The sequence below is a fragment of the Cheilinus undulatus genome, linkage group 7 (genome assembly GCF_018320785.1).
Source record: "Cheilinus undulatus linkage group 7, ASM1832078v1, whole genome shotgun sequence".
NCBI lineage: Eukaryota > Metazoa > Chordata > Actinopteri > Labriformes > Labridae > Cheilinus > Cheilinus undulatus.
In genome coordinates this window covers 45,952,882-45,975,915 of record NC_054871.1, presented here as the reverse complement: position 1 = coordinate 45,975,915, position 23,034 = coordinate 45,952,882, and the positions used below count along the sequence as shown (strand labels likewise).

The 23,034-nt window shown below is 39.3% G+C and overlaps 1 protein-coding gene across 1 annotated transcript; it reads left to right on the top strand.

Moving 5' to 3' along the window:
- The first annotated feature begins 1,567 nt into the window (after positions 1-1,567).
- LOC121511711 (gastrula zinc finger protein XlCGF57.1-like) lies at positions 1,568-20,093 on the top strand. Its single transcript, XM_041790474.1, has 5 exons — positions 1,568-1,574; positions 9,033-9,461; positions 18,010-19,003; positions 19,087-19,277; positions 19,362-20,093. Exons 1-5 carry the CDS (start codon positions 1,568-1,570, stop codon positions 19,481-19,483), a joined length of 1,743 nt encoding a protein of 580 aa, XP_041646408.1. The 3' UTR covers positions 19,484-20,093.
- Positions 20,094-23,034: the final 2,941 nt, after the last annotated feature.

Genomic DNA, 23,034 nt, shown 5'->3' with positions numbered 1-23,034 from the left:
TCTAGAGTCCAGTGGCGGCGTGCTTTACACCACTGCATTCTACGCTTTACATTGCACTTGGTGATGTATGGCTTGGATGCAACTGCTTGGCCATGGAAACCCATTCCATGAAGCTCTCTACGCACTGTTCTTGAGGTAATCTGAAGCCCACATGAAGTTTGCAGAAAGTTGGCAACCTCTGTGCACTATGCACCTCAGCATCTGCTGACCCCGCTCCGTCATTTTACGTGGCCTACCACTTCATGGCTGAGTTGCTGTCATTCCCAGTTGCTTCTGCTTTGTTATAATACCTCTGACAGTTGACTGTGGAATATTTAGGAGTGAGACATTTCATGACTGGACTTGTTGCACAGGTGGCATCCTATCACAGTACCACACTGGAATCCACTGAGCTCCTGAGAGCGACCCATTCTTTCACAAATGTTTGTAGAAACAGTCTGCATGCCTAGGTGCTTGATTTTATACACCTGTGGCCATGGAAGTGATTGGAACACCTGATTTCAATTATTTGGATGGGTGAGTAAATTCTTCTGGCAATATAGTATATAGCTTGGCGTTATGGCTTGAACCCGTGTTGTTGTTAGTGTCTTTGCAAACATTAGAAAAGATACGTTTTGCCCGTAGGAGGTGTTTCAGACTCGTCGTGCTTCGGTGTAGACAGTTCATCACCACAGTATGTACACACAACTTTTGTTACATCCAGACTTCCATTAGGCAGCTTTTTAAATTGAAATTTGCCATGAAGCAGACTGGGGTCTGTCTCCTCGCACATCACTGTTGGCTGCGTTTGACCCGCATTTAACCTTTTCACCCCAGGGCCGTAAAAATCTGCACAGGTGGACTACGGGAGGACGTTGTGGTCAAACTTAGTCATATGATTAAATTGCGTTTTTATTTTTTAACGCGTTAAGCTTTCCAAATTAATCACGAGCATTACTGTGTTCATATTAACCGGCCTAATAAGGGTACATCACAAAATACATCTAACTAGAGAATTAAAAATAGCTTTTAAAAGGTCAAGTGCAGAATTTTTAAATTTATTCACTGCAATTTTGTGTCAGTTTCTCAGAATTTGACACAGACTGAGCTGAAGCACTGAACACAAAGTAAATGAAGTGTAAGAAGTGCATGATATACATTTAAATAGATAGAACTACTATTTTAAGTCAATATGGAATATAACAAACAGACTTAAGCTATTTAAAAAGATATGTAGTACTGCATCATCTGGCATTTTAACTACTTTTGTGCAATCTGGAGATGAGGATTTACCATTTGCTGCACTAAATTAAAATGCCCCTAGAAATAAACATTTTTAGGGGAATAGATCAATATAGAGTAAATCTACTTCAGCCTCTTATATTTCAGGTTATATCAGTGTTTAAGTCATCACGTAACGACAAGGTGTTTGTGGAGGGAGACTGCTGGAGATGAGCTGATTGTCCAGCTTTAAGGTCTGATGGACTGGGTTTTTCAGAGGGCATGACGTGACTGGCTAGTGTTTGTTTTTTGTTTTTTTTTTATTTTATCGTATTACAGAAACCTCCATTCTTAATGTGACACAAAGATGGCAAGTAAAACGAAGTGATCATGTTATTCATGTTAAAAATTAGACTCCAGCACCTCCACCTGCTGCTTAGAATGCAGTGACATGATAGTCAATTTCAACTGTACAGTGGGTCACATCATTGATAATATTGCAACCATAAAACTAAATTAATGAGCAAAGAAAACAAGGGCGAAACAAGGAGAACTGGGGAAAGAGTGAGGGTGCTGAAAAGATCCTGCAGGAAGGCTGAAAGAAAATGTCTAACAAGCAAACTCCATGTACATTATGAACTCTACAAAAATACATTTACCACCTACAATAAAGAAATTAAAAAGTCAAGACAGCAGCATATCTCAATCAAAAAAACCCACCATCAGAGCTAACACTTTTATTACAAAACAGCAATCCTGACCTTCCATGTTCCTCAATTAATAAAAATGTCCACACCAACATGTGCGGTTTAAAACCTGTCAGCATTAGTGATCTTGTGGAAGTTATCAAACACCTCAAGTCTTCCCTGCCTGTTCTCCATTCCTACAATATTACTGAAGTGTCTCTCATGTTATGTTACAAGATCTACTTTATATTATCAGTGCATCTCTTCAGTCCGGTGATTTCCCCTTTTCTCTCAAGCACGCCATTAGCCTATCACTCCATTACTCAAAAATAACAAGCTTTATCTTACCTTTGTCTTACCTTTGAACTGTAAGGTCATCAACAAAGCCTTTCTACCTCTAAACAACAAAACCAGATAGTGATCATAAATAACTTGCTCTTTCTCTGCTTTACTGAGACGAGAAGGACTCCAAATCACCTAAAATGCTATAATCATATGTTTGTTTATCAAAATATTCTTGTATTTGTCTGAGATGGCACACATGGAAAACAATGATATGTTTCATATTTCTATAACATGTAAGATGGCTAAGAAATTCATTTTTGATTTTAATCCAGATGTCTTCCATGGACCAACAGTGCTATCTAATGTCCAGTATTAGTCAAACACACATCTCCACCTGACCAATCCCCTTTGTGTCTTAATGCTGAAATGTTATATGGTTAGCTATGTTGTTGCATGTCTAGCTGTGTGGCGGTTTAATTGATGTTATATTGTTTTAGAATTGTATAACCATTGATGCTATTCCTACATGCTCTTATTGAACTACTGATTTGATGGAGAGTGGTTTCTCTAGTGACGTTTGATCTTCAAAGAGGAGGGAAATCTCAGATGAAGACCCCTCCCTTTTGCTTTAGGACGGGTATCAGAACCCAGGTCTTGGGCAGTCTCCGGCAGAGTCCAGTTTCATCTTCTTGTGTTTTCTTTTGTTTTTCCTATCTTGTTTCTTATCCAAGTAATGTCTTTTTTACTTCTCCATGAAGCATGTTTCCTTTCTTTGTTTCTTACAAGTCTGGGCCAGGTTCAATGATTTAAATGACTTTCAAACTTTATTTTGATCCAGAACAAATTCTTTCCATTTTTTATAGCCTTTGCGCTCATTTTTGCTCCAGGCTGCGTTTTTTTTTCTTTTCTTTGCACATCCAGACTTCATCTCTGTGATCCAATAATCAAAGTGATGTCGACCGTCCTGAGATAATTATTTTGATATTGATTGGACGAATTAAGAACTTTTTACTTTGGAACGAGATGAGTCCATTAGAATCTTTGGAAAAGACCCATCTTGCCATGTTTGTCAGACTGTCCTCTCTGAGAGACCCACCTTTGCGCTGTTGAAGAACCAGCCAGCTCCACCGATCAAAGGTCCGATCCAGCTGGTACCAACGGTAGCTCCGGGCTCTCATCTCCTCATCCTTCTTTTAAGGCAAACAGCAGGATTCTGATCCAACTCATCAGGGTTCCATCAGTTCCATTAAAACAATTAGTTCAGATCTATCTTTCCAAATTTACATCCCAAATTCTACGCCAATAATAATCTTTTTCTTTATTTTGAAATCATCCACTCTCCATCAAACTAGATTGGCATAACTCCTTTATTATCACATTCAGTTATTTCCTGTTTATATTCTCACATTATATTCATATTAGCCACGTGATATAAACATTGTATTTCTATGATTTGATAATAAATCTTCAGAACATCAGTCGTTGTCCAGAAATCATTATTAAGTTGGGAAGTGGAGTTACTGTCACGAGGACTCATAACTTGAGGTATGAGATTGATTCATAATTAAGAATTTTTTGTCGCATGATTAACGCATGCGCTTTCTGTATGACCCTCGACCCATCCTGTAGTTTGCCAGACCAGGAAGCGGCACCATCGTGATGCGGTACAAGCGAGCAGAAATGGATAAAGGACAGAGACTTTTGAATGACAGGTTCAGCTTTCAGATCATGTCAGATAAGACTGAAGTTATTTTCTCCTACTGTCGACATGAACGGAATTACAGGAAGTTCGTAGAGTCTCATATAGCCCGCACCACTTGCTAACCATGCACACCGCTAATGCAGAGAGCCGCCCCCCTCGCCATGCTGGATTTGTTTACAATGGAGACACTCAAACAGCTCTGCAGGGATGGACTCGCTATCTGGCATACCGGGCATTTCCCGGTTTGCCGACGCACTTTTGGGCCAGTATGATTTATTCATTTATTTAGGCTATTATATCTGCCATGAACCGGCACCACAGCTGCGCTATTGACTGTTGACTGGTCCGATCCCGTCTCCTAAAGGTCCGCTCTCATACCCACGCAGCTCTTGCTTGAAAGTGAAAGTATTCAGAGAAAAACGAACCTTACCAAAACGATCGACTGGAACTGTAAATAAACGCCAAATTTAAATAACAGTCAATCAAGATGCTGCAAAAGTGTCAAAGACTCTGCAGTCCCTATAGGAGATTGTCTGATGCATGGTGAATGTACAGCTGCATCATGAGGAGGAGGAGGAGGAGACAGAGCAGCAGAGGCTGGTGTGTGACAGGAGAGCAGAGGTTAGTGAATGAGCTCTGTAGATTATCTTAATATAAGCTGAAAGCATTATTCGACTGTGGGTCTCCTTTATTTAGGAAGAAAAAATGGTTTTAGATTAAATCTGTAGCTCTTCTATGATCTGAAGAATGAATAGACGGTTAAGTCCTCTTACTTTACCTTAAAAGTTCTCCACTGAGACTTCTTTTACTTTGTGTGTTCATGAGTTTTGAAAAGAGGCTTCACATGTGTGTTTATTGACATCATTCCAGTAAATCTACTGGACTGGTGACAGTCATTTCTTACTGTTAGCATTTATTTTACATTTGGACTACATTTTTTAGTTTGAAAGTAAAAATATGATAAGTAATAGCAGACATTTTTTAAGTAATTACTTGCTTTTTCTCTTGAGCAGGGCAGATGTGTCCACCTTACTCACATTAGAACAGTGAAACACCATTAGATGTGTCTGTGCCTTACTGCTGAGCTCTCAGCAGAGACTTGACTTCTTTATGTCCATGTGTGATGATGAGATCTGTTGTTTGGTGTTCAGCTGCTGAGAACAGAGGATTTAACTTATAGAAGTCTAAAGTTTGACTCTACATTGTGGTATTATTCAGTAATGTTACATAAAGGTCAGTATCTCCATCTGTTGTGGCTTGTTGGGCTTGAGTTTACCATGTTATGCTCTCGGCATATTTTTGCAACGTTCAGTATCTTTATGCTCAGACTAGAGAATTTTCTGGACTTTATCTGTTGTTGTTTTGGGTTGTTGACATGAACAAACATTTGCATAAACAAAGCATTTTTGTCCACTTGTGTTGATAAGGGTATTTAAATCTTGAGAAATAGTACTGTAAGGTACATTTAGAATAGACAAAAAAAGTGCAATTAATTTGCGATTAATCATGAGTTAACAATGGAATTGTGAGATTAATCGTGATTAAAAATTTTAATCTATTGACAGCCCTAATTGTTTTGTATTCAAAAGTCTAGATAATTTTTGATATAAGTGAACTGGGCTGAATGCTTTCATGTTATTGAATTGTCAGAAAATGCTCCAGCATCCATCAGCACAGATAGCGGACTGATGTAATCACAGCTGTGAGCCTGAATGGTGGACTAGACTGCAGGGTTTTGGCCTGAATAGTGGACTAGACTGCAGGGTTTTGGCCATCGGCTGCCAGCAGGATTGGTGAGTTTTGTGTAGGTTTGCTTCACCCTTAATGAAGAAAATAATGATTTTATAGTCAGCAATAGTAAACATAACAGAAAAGAGTTCAGGATTTTCCATACAGAAATGAAATACAGCATATTTCATGACTTGTGTATATGTTTGGTATATTAGTAAAAGATTGAATGAAGTCCTTTTCAAAATAAAACTGCTAAATTTGACTTTATATAAATTTTTACCCTTTCTGCATACAATTTTACTAAAAATCCAATAGAAGAGTCTATTTTAATCACCAAACTGGTCTAATTTGGAGCTGAATTAAATACAGCTGCTGAGAGAACATTTCACCGCGATATATATTGTGTATCGGGATATAGCAAAAATATATCGGGATATCAATTTTAGAACATATCACCCAGCTCTAATTTAGAAGGTACACACGAATCGTTGGAAGCCACGCCCCCCCGGAACATCTGCTCCAACTGTCACTTGTTAAAATGGTACAACAGAACCAACCCCCAGGTTTTCAAAACTGTGGCCAAACCAGCCTCCACAACTTTTTGTGGTGCACGTGTAGAAAGACATTATGTTAGAGGACCTGAACTCACTCACTTCACACTCACTCACCCTGCCCCCTCCCAAACAGTATAAAGCGTGTCAAAGCACATCACATAGCTCAACACTACAGTACAGGGCAACATAATGTTTCACCCTAACCCTACAAGGAAACTCAACCGTAACTCCAGTTATTTTACCTCACCACACCAGAGTCACGGAGAGAGACAGGTGTGTCTATGCACGAGACACACAGCTGAAGTCACAACTATAAGACCTGCTCACCCTTGAAGGCTTAAAACTCGAGTCGGACAGACTCGAGATTCTATAAAGTCCCGTAGTCTAAATGATGTTACATTTGAGTATCAATTAGCTTATAATTCCTCCAGTAGATACTGTAGTTCCCTTTGGTTGTTTAACGAGCAAATATGTGTCTGTATTAACGTAACGATCTGATATGAGGCAGACGGACGGACAGCAATGTATGGAGGGAAATGATGAGACAACCATTACTGTCAGGATAGAACACAATGCAGCATCAAACTGCATAGACTGTTAAAGACTGTGAGAGTAAAGAAAAGTTTTACTTTTAACCATTTAACTTTATTGTTGCTTTCTTGATAAGTTACTGTCACTCTGTGTTTGAGAGAACATTTACATTATAAACATCAGTAAGGATGTGATTATACACGTGGATGTGTCTTATAATGTTGGAGTATCTGACTCTTACACTGCCTATATTTGTTTTATATCAGGTTTATCCAAATAACAGCTCCGGGGCCACCTGTGGCCCCTTTTCAATAAATTTAAGGTTATTTCTATTTAATTAGTGAACATTTTATTCAATTACATAAACAGGACACTCTTTGTCATGGCAAAATTAGTGGAAAGGTTAAAAAACGGAAGTCCCAAAAATTAAACAGAAAAACAGAATTTGGCAAAAAATAAAATTTCATAGGGCCCCTAGATGCCACACTCAAGCCTTACATCCTCCCATATAGTCCTGTAACGCACAGGAACTGTAAAACTGCTTTCATGATCTGCTGGTGGTTGTCATGGAGGCCAAAGAAAGATTTATTAGAAAATGAAACCAATCCCAAATCTCATAGTGTTTTATACAAATCTCTCCTCTCAGCATTATAGTTACTACATTCAAGAAGAAAAGTTTCACTGTTTCAGGTTGACCACACTCACATAGCCTTGTACTATGTTTCCTAATAACAGACATATTATTTAATCCACAATGTCCCAGTCTTAATCTGCATATTTTAACAGAATCTTTCCGGTTTCCTTGATAATAAATGACTTGTTTAATTTTTGGGTGAAAAGAGAAATGGTGTCTTCCCTTTATTAACTTTCTCCACACACTTTAATTTTCACTCTCAGCTCAACTCTTCCCAGAGGGATCTTCATATCGATTTCCCCTTTCTTGTTATCCATTTGTTTTTTGATTCAAACGATTGCGTCACACAGTATGAAGCTGGGCATACACTGTGTGATTTCAGCCGACCATACGACAGTCGTAGCAGAATGTCATCTCATACTGTGAGACTGAATCGTTTACGATGCACAACCATCACACATGAGTTGTTTGCTCACACTGTGCAACTGACGTTGGGATGGACTGTGACAGAAACCCGCAGAGTTTCCTTTTTTAAAAAAGTCTTACACATTAAGAGTGAAGTATTTCCAGTCATACCCCCCCACACACACACACAGCTGCAGGTCGGCTGGTATGAATATTACCTGCTCTTTTATTTCCTTAATCATAGTGGGGATGTGCCAGAAAGTCATTCCAGCTGTTGTCATGGTAATTTAGAACATTGTCTGTAGGGGTGGGAGTCACTAGTGGCTCCACAATACAATATTATCACGAAACTTGGGTCACAATTCAATATTATTGCGATTTTGAACTTATTGCAATATAGTGAGTATTGCGATACATTATATTGTGATATATCACAATCTTTTGTACTTTTTCAAGTATTTAGCTCATTTAGCATTAGTCTTGCCCTCATGCTTGTTGTATTTCTGCAGTATTTTATTTTCATGTAGCACTTCTTGCTAACCTTGTGTCATGTCCACCTTATTTGTGCCCTGCTTTCGTTCTAATGTCCTTCCCCCGGTGCTGGCACCTTTGTTGTACTAACTTCCTCCTGCTCTATGACCGTCACCTCTGTTGAGCTCACAAACAATGGATTTTATTTTTCCATTGCCATAGACCTCAGTTCATGTCAGCAATTAATTTGAAAAAAACTCTATACTTGATGGACAGGACGATACGATATTTCACCAGACAAAATATTGCAATACTATGCTGTAGCATTTTTTTCTCCCACACTTGTCTGACAGTTTCCAAAGGAAAACAATCCCCCAAAGTTGTTTATTCTGGTCGTGTTTCTGCTCTCACTATTAAGTGTCTGGATTTGTACGACCAAAATATCAAACATGCCAGGAATCCTCACAACTAGTTGGGAGCAGGATGTGGGGTTGTCATCAGGCAGTTTTCGGCCCTAATCCCTTGAACACAGCACAACAAATGACACCAGACACGACTTAAAGTTGACCCGACTTCAGAGTGAGTAATGCGAGACAAAATTTGTGGCTGAATCGGAGGAAAATTGCACAGTGTACACCCGGCTTGAGAAGACACTCTGCCACAACTGTCTTATGGTCGGCTTGAAAATGCAAAGTGTACACCCGGCCTAAGAAAACAACAAAATATCGTGTTATTGAATCAGCTTAAAAACATTTTGGATGAACAAACAGTTGTATAGTGGCACTAATGACATTCCCCCCACACCCGACTTTGTTTTGTTTTTGTATCTCCAGACGCCCCACAGCTACATGTGTGTAAGGAGGAGGAGATTGTGGCTGAGCAGGAGCTCTGTCACCGGGAGAGGAAGTCCAGTCTGGCCCAGGAGGAGCCAGAGCCTCCACAGATTAAAGAGGAGCAAGAGGGAGAGCAGTTCATAAAGGAGGAGACTGACATGTGGATGTTGACTCCTACGAAGGAGGAAAGTGAGCACAGAGAAGCAGATGGACAACATGGACTCCAGCTCCTTTGTCACAACTCTCATGTTGCTAAGAATCAAGATCCCACAGAGAAAAAGCTGAAAGACTCAGAAATAACTGGAAAATCAAAACCTAGACAAGAGAGAGACAGAAATCACACAGGTGAGAGTCGTCACTCTTGTAATACCTGTGGAAAAGGATTTTCGTCTACATCGCATTTAAAAAGCCATATGAAGACTCACACAGGTGAGAAGCCTTTCTCCTGCAGCACCTGTGGAAAAAGGTTCAGGCATATATCTAATTTGAATGATCACATTCTTACTCACACAGGTACAAAGCCATACACCTGTGGTACCTGTGGGACATCATTCACCAAGAAATGTACTTTGAATAGGCACTTTAACATCCATACAGGTGAAAAACCACATATCTGCACAGAATGCAACAAATCTTTCAGACGAAAAGGTCATTTGACAGACCACATGAGAACACACACAGGTGAGAAGCCTTTCTCCTGCACCACCTGTGGAAAAAGATTCAGGCAACTTTCAAATTTGAATATACACATTCTTACTCACACAGGTACAAAGCTGTACCCCTGTGGTACCTGTGGGAAGTCATTCGTCACAAAAGGTAGTTTGCATAGTCACTTAAACATCCATACAGGTGAAAAGCCACATACCTGCACAGAATGCAACAAATCATTCAGACATAAATTTACCTTGACAGTACACATGAGAACACACACAGGTGAGAAGCCTTTCTCCTGCAGCACCTGTGGAAAAAGATTCAGGCATAAATCAGATTTGAATAATCACATTCATACTCACAGAGGTACAAAGCCATACACCTGTGGTACCTGTGGGAAATCATTCACCAATAAAGGTAGTTTGGATAGTCACTTTAACATCCATACAGATGAAAAACCACATACCTGCACAATGTGCACCAAGTCTTTCAGAGAAAAAAATAAATTGACTCTCCATATGAGATCACACACGGATGAGAAGCCTTTCTCCTGCAGCACCTGTGGAAAAAGATACAGGGATAAAACTAATTTGAATATTCACATTCTTACTCACACAGGTACAAAGCCATACACCTGTGATACCTGTGGGAATTCATTCACCAAGAAATCTACTTTGGATACTCACTTAAAAATCCATACAGGTGAAAAACCACATATCTGCATAGAATGCAACAAATCTTTCAGACATAAATTTACCTTGACAAGCCATATGAAGACTCACACAGGTGAGAAGCCTTTCTCCTGCAGCACCTGTGGAAAAAGATTCAGGCATAAATCAAACTTGAATAATCACGTTCGTACTCACACAGGTACAAAGCTGTACACCTGTGGTACTTGTGGGAAATCATTTGCCCAGAAACGTACTTTGAATAGTCACTTTAAGATCCATACAGACAGTAAAGCTTAAATCTCCCCATGTGGCAAGTCTCTCAGAACTGGTGCTAACTTGATGGTTCATAAGAGAAGGACTGACACTGCTGAGAAGCTTACCTTTGATATCTGAGATCTGCTAGAAAAGAGACTCTGTCCTCTACTTTTTCATGACTAGTGTTGGGTCATATTACTGTTAAAGTTTCTTGTTACATGCATTGACATCCCCCGGTTCTTCGCGCCAGTGTAAATAATTCCCCACTCACAACTTTTGCCGTGCCTGTGCAGTAGGGATGTCACGATTACAAGTTTTCACACGAGTGTTAACGTGTTCATATTAACAGGCCTAATAAGGATACATCACAAAATACGTCTAACTAGAGAATACAAAATTGTTTTTAAAAAGGTCAAGTGCAGGATTTGTAAATTTATTCACTGCAATTTAGTGTCAGTTTTACAGAATTTGACACAGACTGAGCTGAAGCACCTAACACAAAGTGCATTTAAAGTCTATAAAGTGCATGATATACATATATATATGACTACTATTTTAAGTCAACATGGAATATAACAAAACAGAGTCAAGCTATTTAAAAAGATATGTAGTCCTGCATCATCTCACATTTTAACTACCTTTGTGCAATCTGGAGATGAGGATTTACCATTTGCTGCACTAAATTAAAATGCCCCTAGAAATACACATTTTTAGGGGAATAGATCAATATAGAGTAAATCTACTTCAGCCTCTTATATTTCAGGTTATATCAGTGTTTAAGTCATCACGTAACGACAAGGTGTTTGTGGAGGGAGACTACTGGAGATGAGCTGATTGTCCAGCTTTAAGGTCTGATGGACTGGGTTTTTCAGAGGGCATGACGTGACAGGCCAGTGTATTTTTTGTTTATGTTTTTGTTTTTAAATCGTATTACAGAAACCTCCATTCTTAACGACACAAAGACAGCGCAGGTCCTTAAAAGTAAAACGAAGTTTTGACTGTGATTATGGTTGCAGGAATAGAGACCAGATGTTCACATATCTGCCATGAATGCTGATAGATAGGCAAGAGCAACAGGCTTGCTCAGACTGGATGTCTAGCGTGATCTTGTTGTCAAAAGAGAGGAGAAGAGGGAGGGGTCAACAGCCTGCTGCCAACTGGCGTTGCCTGCCGCCAACTAGAGGTCGGGGGTGAAATTACACCACAAACTACCGCTCCAACAAAGTGAATTATCAACTAATAAAATAAAAATGCTGCATTTATAAAATATCGATACAGTATCGCGCCACGAAATATCGCAATATTTTAGTGTATCAATTATTTGTCCCACACCTACTCTCTACTGTCAATACCAAGATCTGTGCATAGCCCCCCCTTTTGGCCACCTTCCCTGCTTACAATCTCAAGCATCTTCAGCAGAATGCCTCACTGCCCCACTGTACCATCAAGAGAAAAGGAGGATGGTAAAAATTTCAACCACTGTCTCCTCTCCCAGACATCCACCCATCCTGCCATGATTTCAGTCAGAATCAGTGACAGGAGGATTGTGAAATCTAGACAGGCTGTGAGCGATCATGTTATTCATGTTAAAAATCAGACTACAGCACCTCCACCTGCTGCTTAGAATGCAGTGACATGATGGTCAATTTCAACTGTACTGTGGGTCACATCATTGACAATATTGCAACCATAAAACTTAATTAATGAGCAAAGAAAACAAGGGCGAAACAAGGAGAACTGGGGAAAGAGTGAGGGTGCTGAAAAGATCCTGCAGGAAGGCTGAAAGAAAATGTCGAACAAGCGAACTCCATGTACATTATGAACTCTACAAAAATACATTTACCACCTACAATAAAGAAACTAAAAAGTCAAGACAGCAGCATATCTCAAAAATAATCTATGGAAAAAAATACCTGCTATCTGTTCGCTACAGTGGATAAACTACTGAATCCCACCAGATCAACCCCTGCTGACTTTCTCTCTTCAAAAACATGTAATGAATTTGCAACATACTTCAATCAAAAAAAACCACCATCAGAGCTATCACTTTTATTACAAAACAGCAATCCTGACCTTCCATGTTCCTCAGTCAATAAAAATGTCCAGACCAACATGTGCGGTTTAAAACCTGTCAGCATTAGTGATCTTGAGGAAGTTATCAAACACCTCAAGTCTTCTCTACCTGTTCTCCATTCCTACAATATTATTGAAGTGTCTCTCATGTTATGTTACAAGATCTACTTTATATTATCAGTGCATCTCTTCAGTCCGGTGATTTCCCCTTTTCTCTCAAGCACGCCATTAGCCTATCACTCCATTACTCAAAAATAACAAGCTTTATCTTACCTTTGTCTTACCTTTGAACTGTAAGGTCATCAACAAAGCCTTTCTACCTCTAAACAACAAAACCAGATGGTGATCATAAATAACTTGCTCTTTCTCTGCTTTACTGAGACGAGAAGGACTCCAAATCACCTAAAATGCTATAATCATATGTTTGTTTATCAAAATATTCTTGTATTTGTCTGAGATGGCACACATGGAAAACAATGATATGTTTCATATTTCTATAACATGTAAGATGGCTAAGAAATTCATTTTTGATTTTAATCCAGATGTCTTCCATGGACCAACAGTGCTATCTAATGTCCAGTATTAGTCAAACACACATCTCCACCTGACCAATCCCCTTTGTGTCTTAATGCTGAAATGTTATATGGTTAGCTATGTTGTTGCATGTCTAGCTGTGTGACGGTTTAATTGATGTTATATTGTTTTAGAATTGTATAACCATTGATGCTATTCCTACATGCTCTTATTGAACTACTGATTTGATGGAGAGTGGTTTCTCTAGTGACGTTTGATCTTCAAAGAGGAGGGAAATCTCAGATGAAGACCCCTCCCTTTTGCTTTAGGACGGGTATCAGAACCCAGGTCTTGGGCAGTCTCCGGCAGAGTCCAGTTTCATCTTCTTCATGTTTTCTTTTGTTTTTCCTATCTTGTTTCTTATCCAAGTAATGTCTTTTTTACTTCTCCATGAAGCATGTTTCCTTTTTTTGTTTCTTACAAGTCTGGGCCAGTTTCAATGATTTAAATGATCTTCAAACTTTATTTTGATCCAGAACAAATTCTTTAAATTTTTTATAGCCTTTGCGCTCATTTTTGCTCCAGGCTGAGTTTTTTTTCTTTTCTTTGCACGTCCAGACTTCTTCACTGTGATCCAATAATCAAAGTGATGCCGACCGTCCTGAGATAATTATTTTGATATTGATTGGACGAATTAAGAACTTTTCACTTTGGAACGAGATGAGTCCATTAGAATCCTTGGAAAAGGCCCATCTAGCCGTGTTCGTCAGACTGTCCTCTCTGAGAGACCCAACTTTGCGCTGTTGAAGAACCAGCCAGCTCCACCAATCAAAGGTCCGATCCAGCTGGTACCAACGGTAGCTCCGGGCTCTCATCTCCTCATCCTTCTTTTAAGGCAAACAGCAGGATTCTGATCCAACTCATTAGGGTTCCATCAGTTCCATTAAAACAATTAGTTCAGATCTACTCCAAATTTACATCCCAAATTCTACGCTGACAATAATCTTTTTCTTTATTATCAAATCATCCACTCTCCATCAAACTAGATTGGCATAACTCCTTTATTATCACATTCAGTTATTTCCTGTTTAAATTCTCACATTATATTCATATTAGCCACGTGATATAAACATTGTATTTCTATGATTTGATAATAAATCTTCAGAACGTCAGTCATTGTCCAGAAATCATTATTAAGTTGGGAAGTGGAGTCACTGTCACGAGGACTCATAACTTGAGGTATGAGATTGATTCATAATTAAGAATTCAATTAATTAAGAATTTAATTAATAGGTAATTACAACTTTTACTTGGATATTAATAAATAAGCAGTGGTGCCCTGTTGTTATTGGTACTATTTTAGGTTTATTGTTAATATTTATTCATCATCACTTTATATCACTACATATTATTTTGGTCCCCTGTGTGAGGCGTATCAAGCGATATTTCCCAAACATAATAACAATTACAAATACACAATCTCAATCACACTTAAGTTTGCTGAAGTTACTGGATTATGCATGCTTTTTTAATCTGTTTAATTTTCTGTGATTAATTTGTGCTGAAACTGTTTAAATCCACGCTGCTGCAGACGTGTGTGCATTTCTGTATGACAGAGCATGCCATATCTTGTCTTAGGATCAGATTCTAGTGACATGTTTAGGTCTGTGTGAGCCTACGACCTGATTTGATTAAAAATTATGTTTTGATTGTTTTATATGCAAAAGTATAGATAATTTTTGATATAAGTGAACTGATCTGAATGCTCTCATGTTATGAAATTGTCGGAAAATGCTTTAGCATTCATCAGCACAAATAGCGGACTAATGTAATCACAGCTGTGAGCCTGAATGGTGGACTAGACTGCAGGGTTTTGGCCTGGATGGTGGACTAGACTGCAGGGTTTTGGCCATCGGCTGCCAGGTGTAGGTGTGCTTCACCCTTAATGAAGAAAATAATGATTTTATAGTCAGCAATAGTAAACATAACAGAAAAGATTTCAGGATTTTCCATACAGAAATGAAATATAGAGTATTTCATGATTTATGTATATGTTTGGTATATAAGTAAAAGATTGAATGAAGTCCTTTTCAAAATAAAACTGCTGAATTTGACTTTATATAAATTTTTACCCTTTCTGCATACAATTTTACTAAAAATCCAATAGAAGAGTGTATTTTAATTTGGAGCTGAATTAAATACAGCTGCTGAGAGGACATTACAAAACATCGCGATATATATATTGTGTATCAGGATATAACAAAAATATATCGGGATATCAATTTTAGAACATTTCACCCAGCTCTAATTTCAAAGGTACACACAAATCGTTGGAAGCCATGCCCCCCCGAACATCTGCTCCAACTGTCACTTGTTAAAATGGTACAACAGAACCAACCCCCAGTTTTTCAAAACTGTGGCCAAACCAGCCTCCACAACTTTTTGTGGTGCACGTGTAGAAAGACATTATGGTAGAGGACTTGAACTCACTCACTCACTTCACACACACTCACCCTGCCCCCTCCCAAACAATACAAATTGTATCAAAGCACATCACATAGCTCAACACTACAGTACAGGGCAACATAATGTTTCACCCTAACCCTACAAGGAAACTCAACCGTAACTCCAGTTATTTTACCTCACCACACCAGAGTCACGGCGAGAGACAGGTGTGTCTGTGTGCGAGACACACAGCTGAAGTCACAACTATAAGACCTGCTCACCCTTGGAGGCATAAAACTCGAGTCGGATGGACTCAAGATTTTATGAAGTCCCGTAGTCTAAATGATGTTACATTCGAGCATCAATTAGCTCAGAATTCCTCCAGTAAATGCTGTAGTTCCCTTTGGTTGCTTAACGAGCAAATACGTGTCTGTATTTACGTAATAGTCTGATATGAGGGAGACGGACAGACGGCAATGTATGGAGGGAAATGATGAGAAAACCGTCACAGTGAGGATAGAACACAATGCAGCATCAAACTGCATGGACTGTTAAGGACTGTGAGAGTAAAGAAAGGTTTTACTTTTAAACATTTAAGTTTATTGTTCCTTTATTAATAAGTTACTGTCACTCTGTGTTTGAGAGAACATTTACATTATAAACATCAGTAAGGATGTGATTATACAAGTGGATGGGTCTTAAAATGTTGGTGTATCTGACTGTTACACTGCCTATATTTGTTTTATATCAGGTTTATCCAAACAACAGCTCTGGGGCCACCTGTGGCCGCTTTTCAATAAATTTAAGGTTATTTCTATTTAATTAGTGAAAATTTTATTCAATTACATAAACAGGACACCCTTTGTCACGGCAAAATTAGTGGAAAGGTTAAAAAACAGAATTCACAAAAATTAAACAGAAAAACAGAATTTGGCAAAAAATAAAACGAATTTCATAAGGCTCCTTTAGATGCCACACTCAAGCCTCATATCCTCCCATACAGTCCTGTGTCATGATCTGCTGGTGGTTGTCATGGAGGCCAAATAAAGATTAATTAGAAAATGAAACCAATCCCAAATATCATAGTATTTTAAACAAATCTCTCCTCTCAGCATTATAGTTACTACATTCAAGAAGAAAAGTTTCACTGTTTCAGGGTGGCCACACTCACATAGCCTTGTACTATGTTTCCTAATAACAGACATATTATTTAATCCACAATGTCCCAGTCTTAATCTGCATATTTTAACAGAATCTTTCCGGTTTCCTTGATAACAAATGACTTTTTAAATTTTTGGGTAAAAAGAGAAATGGTGTCTTCCCTTTTTTTCCTTTCTCCACACACTCTTTAATTTTCGCTCTCAGCTCAACTCTTCCCAGAGGGATCTTCACATCGATTTCCCCTTTCTTGTTATCCATTTGTTTTTTGATTCAGACAATTCAGTCACACAGTATGAAGCTGGGTATACACTTTGATTTCAAGCTGACCATACGACAGTCAGAGCAGAATGTTATCTCCTACTATGAGACTGAATCATTTATGACGTGCGACCATCACGCATGAGTTGTGTGCTCACACTGTACGATCAGACGGTCTTGCATGACTTGAGTGCTCACACTGGGCGACTGAATTTGGGACGGACTGTGACAGAAACATGGGAGTTTCCTTTTTTTTTTTTTAAAGCCTCACTCTGTGAGGCTTTAAAAACTGAGTGAAGTGAGTGAAGTGTTTGCAGTTTACACCCCCCTTCTGTCTCTGCCCCCCCCCCCCCCGCACTCTCTCTCTATCACACACACAGCATCACCTCTGTGTCAGCTGCAGGTCTGCGTATATTTCCTGCTCATTTATTTCCTTTATCATAGCGGGGGGTGCACCAGAAAGTCATTCCAGCTGTTGTCATCGTAAATTAGGACGTTGTCTGACAGTTTCCAAAGGAAAACTATCCCCCAGAATTGTTTATTCTGCTTGCGTTTCTGCTCGCAACATGCCAGGAATCCTCCCAACTAGTCGGGAGCAGGAGGTGGGGTTCTAGTTGGGCAGTGTTCGGCCCTCACCCCCTGTACACAGCACAACAAACAACACCCGACCCGACTTAAAGTCGACCTGACTTCAGAGAGAGTCGTGCAAGTCAAAATTTGTGGCTGAATCAGAGTAAAATCGCACAGTGTACACCCAGCTTGAGATAACATTCTGCCACGACTGTCTTATGGTTGGCTTGAAATCGCAAAGTGTACACCCGGCCTAAAAAAATAAGAAATAACATGTGGTATTGAATCGGTTTAAAACATTTTGGATGAACAAACAGTTGTATAGTGGCACTAATGACATTCCCCCCACACCCGACTTTGTTTTGTTTTTGTATCCCCAGATGCCCCACAGCAACATGTGTGTAAGGAGGAAGAGACTGTGGCTGAGCAGGAGCTCTGTCACCAGGAGAGGAAGTCCAGTCTGGCCCAGGAGGAGCCAGAGCCTCCACAGATTAAAGAGGAGGAAGAGGGAGAGCAGTTCATAAAGGAGGAGACTGACACGTGGATGTTGACTCCTACGAAGGATGAAAGTGAGCACAGAGAAGCAGATGGACAACATGAACTCCAGCTCCTTCCTCACAACTCTCATGTTGCTAAGAATCAAGATCCCACAGAGAAAAAGCTGAAAGTCTCAGAAATAACTAGAAAATCAAAACCTAGACAAGAGAAGGACAGGAAACACAGAGGTGAGAGTCATCACTCTTGTAACACCTGTGAAGAAGGATTCTTGTCTACATCGCATTTGAAAAGCCATATGAAGACTCACACAGGTGAGAAGCCTTTCTCCTGCACCACCTGTGGAAAAAGATTCGGACATAAATCATATTTGAATGATCACATTCTTACTCACACAGGTACAAAGCCATACATCTGTGGTACCTGTGGGAAGTCATTCACCAAGAAAGGTCATTTTGATGCTCACTTTAACATCCATACAGGTGAAAAACCACATACCTGCACCATGTGCAACAAATCTTTCAGACATAGGAGTACCTTGACAACCCACATGAGAACACACACAGGTGAGAAGCCTTTCTCCTGCAGCACCTGTGGAAAAAGATTCAGGCATAAATCAAATTTGAATAATCACATTCTTATTCACACTGGTGAGAAGCCATACACCTGTGGTACCTGTGGGACATCATTCACCAAGAAATGTACTTTGGATAGGCACTTAAACATCCACACAGGTGAAAAACCACATACCTGCACCATGTGCAACAAATCTTTTACACGTCTTAGTAATTTGAGAGTCCACATGGGAACACACACAGGTACAAAGCCATACACATGTGGTACCTGTGGGAAATCATTTACTCAGAAACAAAGTTTGGATAGGCATTTAGACACCCATATAGGGGAAAAACCACATACCTGCACATTGGCAACAAATCTTTCAGATTTAAAAGTGACTTGACAGACCACATGAGAACACACACAGATGAGAAGCCTTTCTCCTGTACCACCTGTGGAAAAAGATTCAAGCATAAATCAAAATTGAATATTCACTTTTTTGCTCACACAGGTACAAAGCTGTACACATGTGGTACCTGTGGGAAATCATTTACCCAAAAACAAAGTTTGGCTAGGCATTTAGACATCCATACAGGTGTAAAACCACATACCTGCACCATGTGCAACAAATCTTTCAGACAAAAAGGTTGCTTGACAGACCACATGAGAACATACACAGGTGAGAAGCCTTTCTCCTGCAGCACCTGTGGAAAAAGATTCAGGCGTAAATCATATTTGAATATTCACATCCTTACTCACACAGGTACAAAGCCATACACCTCTGATACCTGTGGGAAGTAATTTACTTTGAAAATTTCCTTTCGATAGTCACTTTAAGATTCATACTGACAATAATGCGTAAACCTCCTAAACATGTTGCGGGTCTCTCAGAACTGGTTGATGGTTCATGAGAGAAGAACTGACACTGCTAAGAATCTTACCTTTGGCATCTGAGATCTGCTAGGAAAGGGACTTCGTCTCCTACTTTTTCGTGACTAGTTTTGGGTCATGTTACTGTTAAAGTTACTTGTTACTTGCATTGACGTCCCCCGGTTCTTCACGTCATTGTCAATACTTCCCCACTCTCCACTTTTGCCGTGCATGTGGAGCCAGGATCTTGTAACATGACAGAAAATTCTCCTACTGATAAAACTGCCATAAATGCCAGATTCAAGAACAGCCATGAAACTATTTCTCCTGTCAACGCCATAAATCACACCAGGCACAGGGACATCACAAACAGCTCTCTACTAGGGGTGGGAATCACAAGGTACTTCACAATACAATACAATGCATGATACATGGTCCACGATACAGATATCATCATAATACCGTGATAATCAATATACTGCAAGAAAATCCCAAAATATGTCTAACTAGAGCAGTGGTTCCCAACCTTTTCCAACTCAGGTCCCACTTTTAAGTCTCAAAAATGTTCGCAGCCCACCTCCAACCCCATAAATACCGAGGCCATATAATACAATCTCAGGGAACTTTTTTTAAATTGAAGATTGAACATAAAGGACTGAACTGAATACAGGAGAAACATGTTGGAAGTGCCACAGTTGCTAACACAGCATCTGTAACATGTTGCAACACCTTCAGTATTACGGTTTTCAAGGAGCTGTCCACACAATAACCTCTAGATAACAACTAAAGTTCCTATCTCTCATTTGCTTGTCACATGTCTAATACTACTAATAATGAAAAGAATATCTGAATATTTTTATTATCTTTATAAATGTAACTGAGTTTTCACATTTAAAACACTATCCCTTCGCCGCAGCCCACAGGTTGGGAATCACTGAACTAGAGAATACGAAATAGTTTTTTAAAGGTCAAGTGCACAATTTCTAAATGTATTCACTGCAATTTAGTGTCAGTTTCACAGAATTTGACACAGACTGAGCTGAAGCACTGAAACAAACTGTCCATCCTGGTTTTGTTGGATTTAAGCTCTGCCTTTGACACACTTGGCCATAACGTCCTACTACACAGACTAGACAACTACACGGGGCTCTCAGAATCTGTCAGTCACTGGTTTGATTCATATTTAAAGGAAAGCACATTCTCAGTTTCATGCTGCAATTTCACCAGGGATGTTCTGATACTATTTTTCTTTCCAGCTACAACTCTGATACCAAGGTCATGGGTATCAGCCGATACCAAGTACTGATCTGATACTGGTCTGAACTTTCTGGACTGACTGTGCAGACTAGCAAATTATTTTAGGCCTATATTTGACTCAGAACATGGTTCAACAAATAGAATCATAATGTACAGCATCTCCGTGACCCTAAAGTTGCTTTCCTGCTGATTATTGAGTTTTACTCATAAATATTAAAATAATAATACAAGGGGCTGCATCACAGAATCTCTCTCTTTTTTATGTTCTACTCAGGCAGGATGATGGGATTACAGAACAGCCTGTTGCTGGCTGACAGACCCAAACAAATATGGCGGTTCCCATTTGAGTTAGCATTCAGGCTAACAGTAAAAGTGGATTAAAGTGGATAAAAAGATGTTCAGTCTCGGGTTAAGTGGTGTGAATTTAATTATTAAAGTCCCCAAAAGTCACAAATGTTCCAGGCTTGCTGAAAATGCTGCTTTGGATTCAAAGGCATCAATAGCACCAATGGGATGACACAACGGCTAGCTTCAGGAGGAAAAACAAGTAAGAGGCAGTGATGTATAGTTCAAAAGTTATTTAACTTTTGATAAACTGTGTCAGTTTTTGTTGTGTATGACAGCGCCGGTCTGGAAGGCGTTTTAACGATCGAATTAAGAGAAAAACTGTCATGCAGCCACAAACCTTTTCTGCTGCAGCAGTGGGTCCTTTGGTTCTTCTTCACTGCACTAAAAATGGTAGCCCGTTTCTGGCAACGAAGAAGAATTGATTCCCGGTTTATAGTACTAACATTTGGCATGGCTGAAGCAAAAAGTAAAGCTAAACCAAACGGTATCGGATCGGTGCATAAACTTGTGTTCTTGCCGTTACCAATTCCTGCATTTTAAGCAGTATCGGAGGTATACCTGATACTGGTATCGGAATCTCAACAGTCCTTAATTTCAGATAAGTAAATTTCAATCTGGACTGTGGGGTTCCACAAGGGTCTGTTCTTGGTCCACTGTTGTTCAGCCTTTACATGCTCCCACTTGCTTCAATCATTCAGAAACACAATGTCTCCTACCATTCATATGCTGATGATACACAGCTCTATGTCTCACCCTCCCCTGGTAATCTCAATCCCATAAATCACTTGGTCAAATGCATCAATGAAATGAACCACTGCATGCCACTGAATTTTATTCTGTTTAACACAGATAATACAGATAGTTCTTCCACAAAAAAAAAAACAAGACAAAAATTCATTTCAGTTTCATCTCCATCTCCTTTTAAGTACAGCGAGGAAGTCAGATACAAGCTTAAACTTGCAGCATCATAACTGCCATCACCAAAACAGCCTTCTACCTCTTAAGAAACATCTCCAAACTTTGATCATTCATGTCTCAATCTGATTGTGAAAAACTGGTCCATGCATTCATATCCATCAGATTAGATTACTGTGACTCTCTATGCTGGACTTCCAAAAAAGACAAAAAATCACCTCCAACCCATCCAAAACACTGCAGCTTGCATTCTAACAGGAACAGAGAAAAGAGAACACACATGTAGTATATAGTACACATGACTTGTACTGTACATATGAGGGTGTGTGTGTGTGTGGGGGGGGGGGGGTAAATCTGCTCGAATTGTTGATTACCTTCATTTGATTGTTTTTCACCTTCTGTAAAGCACAATGCATTTACATTGTATGAAATGTGCTGTACAAATAAAGTTGAATTGAATGATGTCACCAGATTACTGCCATCAAATATCTTTTGAGCAGATCCACTTCTGATTAGTAAAACTGAATATCCATTATGCATTTAAAAGGTTACATGTATGACGGGAGTGTTCCTGAGTGAAAATAAATTTGTTGCAGTTCTGGATGGATCAAAATATATACTGACCAAAGAGGAAGGACAAAATAAATGCAATTAACACCTCATTTTCCCATGATAGCTTGTACGCTTTTGCCAGTTTTCCATGTGCATGTATTCCAGTCATGTGTTGTGAAAGCCTAACGCCTGATCGTTTTATGTTGTTAGCGGAATGCTTGGACCTCCTTTTTGTGGCGATTGGTTTTTATTTTTTTTACTCAGTACTTGATGCTTTTTGAAATGTCATGAAGTACAATACTCAAAATATACTTAAGTGAAAGTAAAAGTGGTGATTTTAAAATCTCCTCTAAAAGTACAAATACACAAAAAAAGTTACTCAATTACAGTCATTTGAGTAAATGTATTTA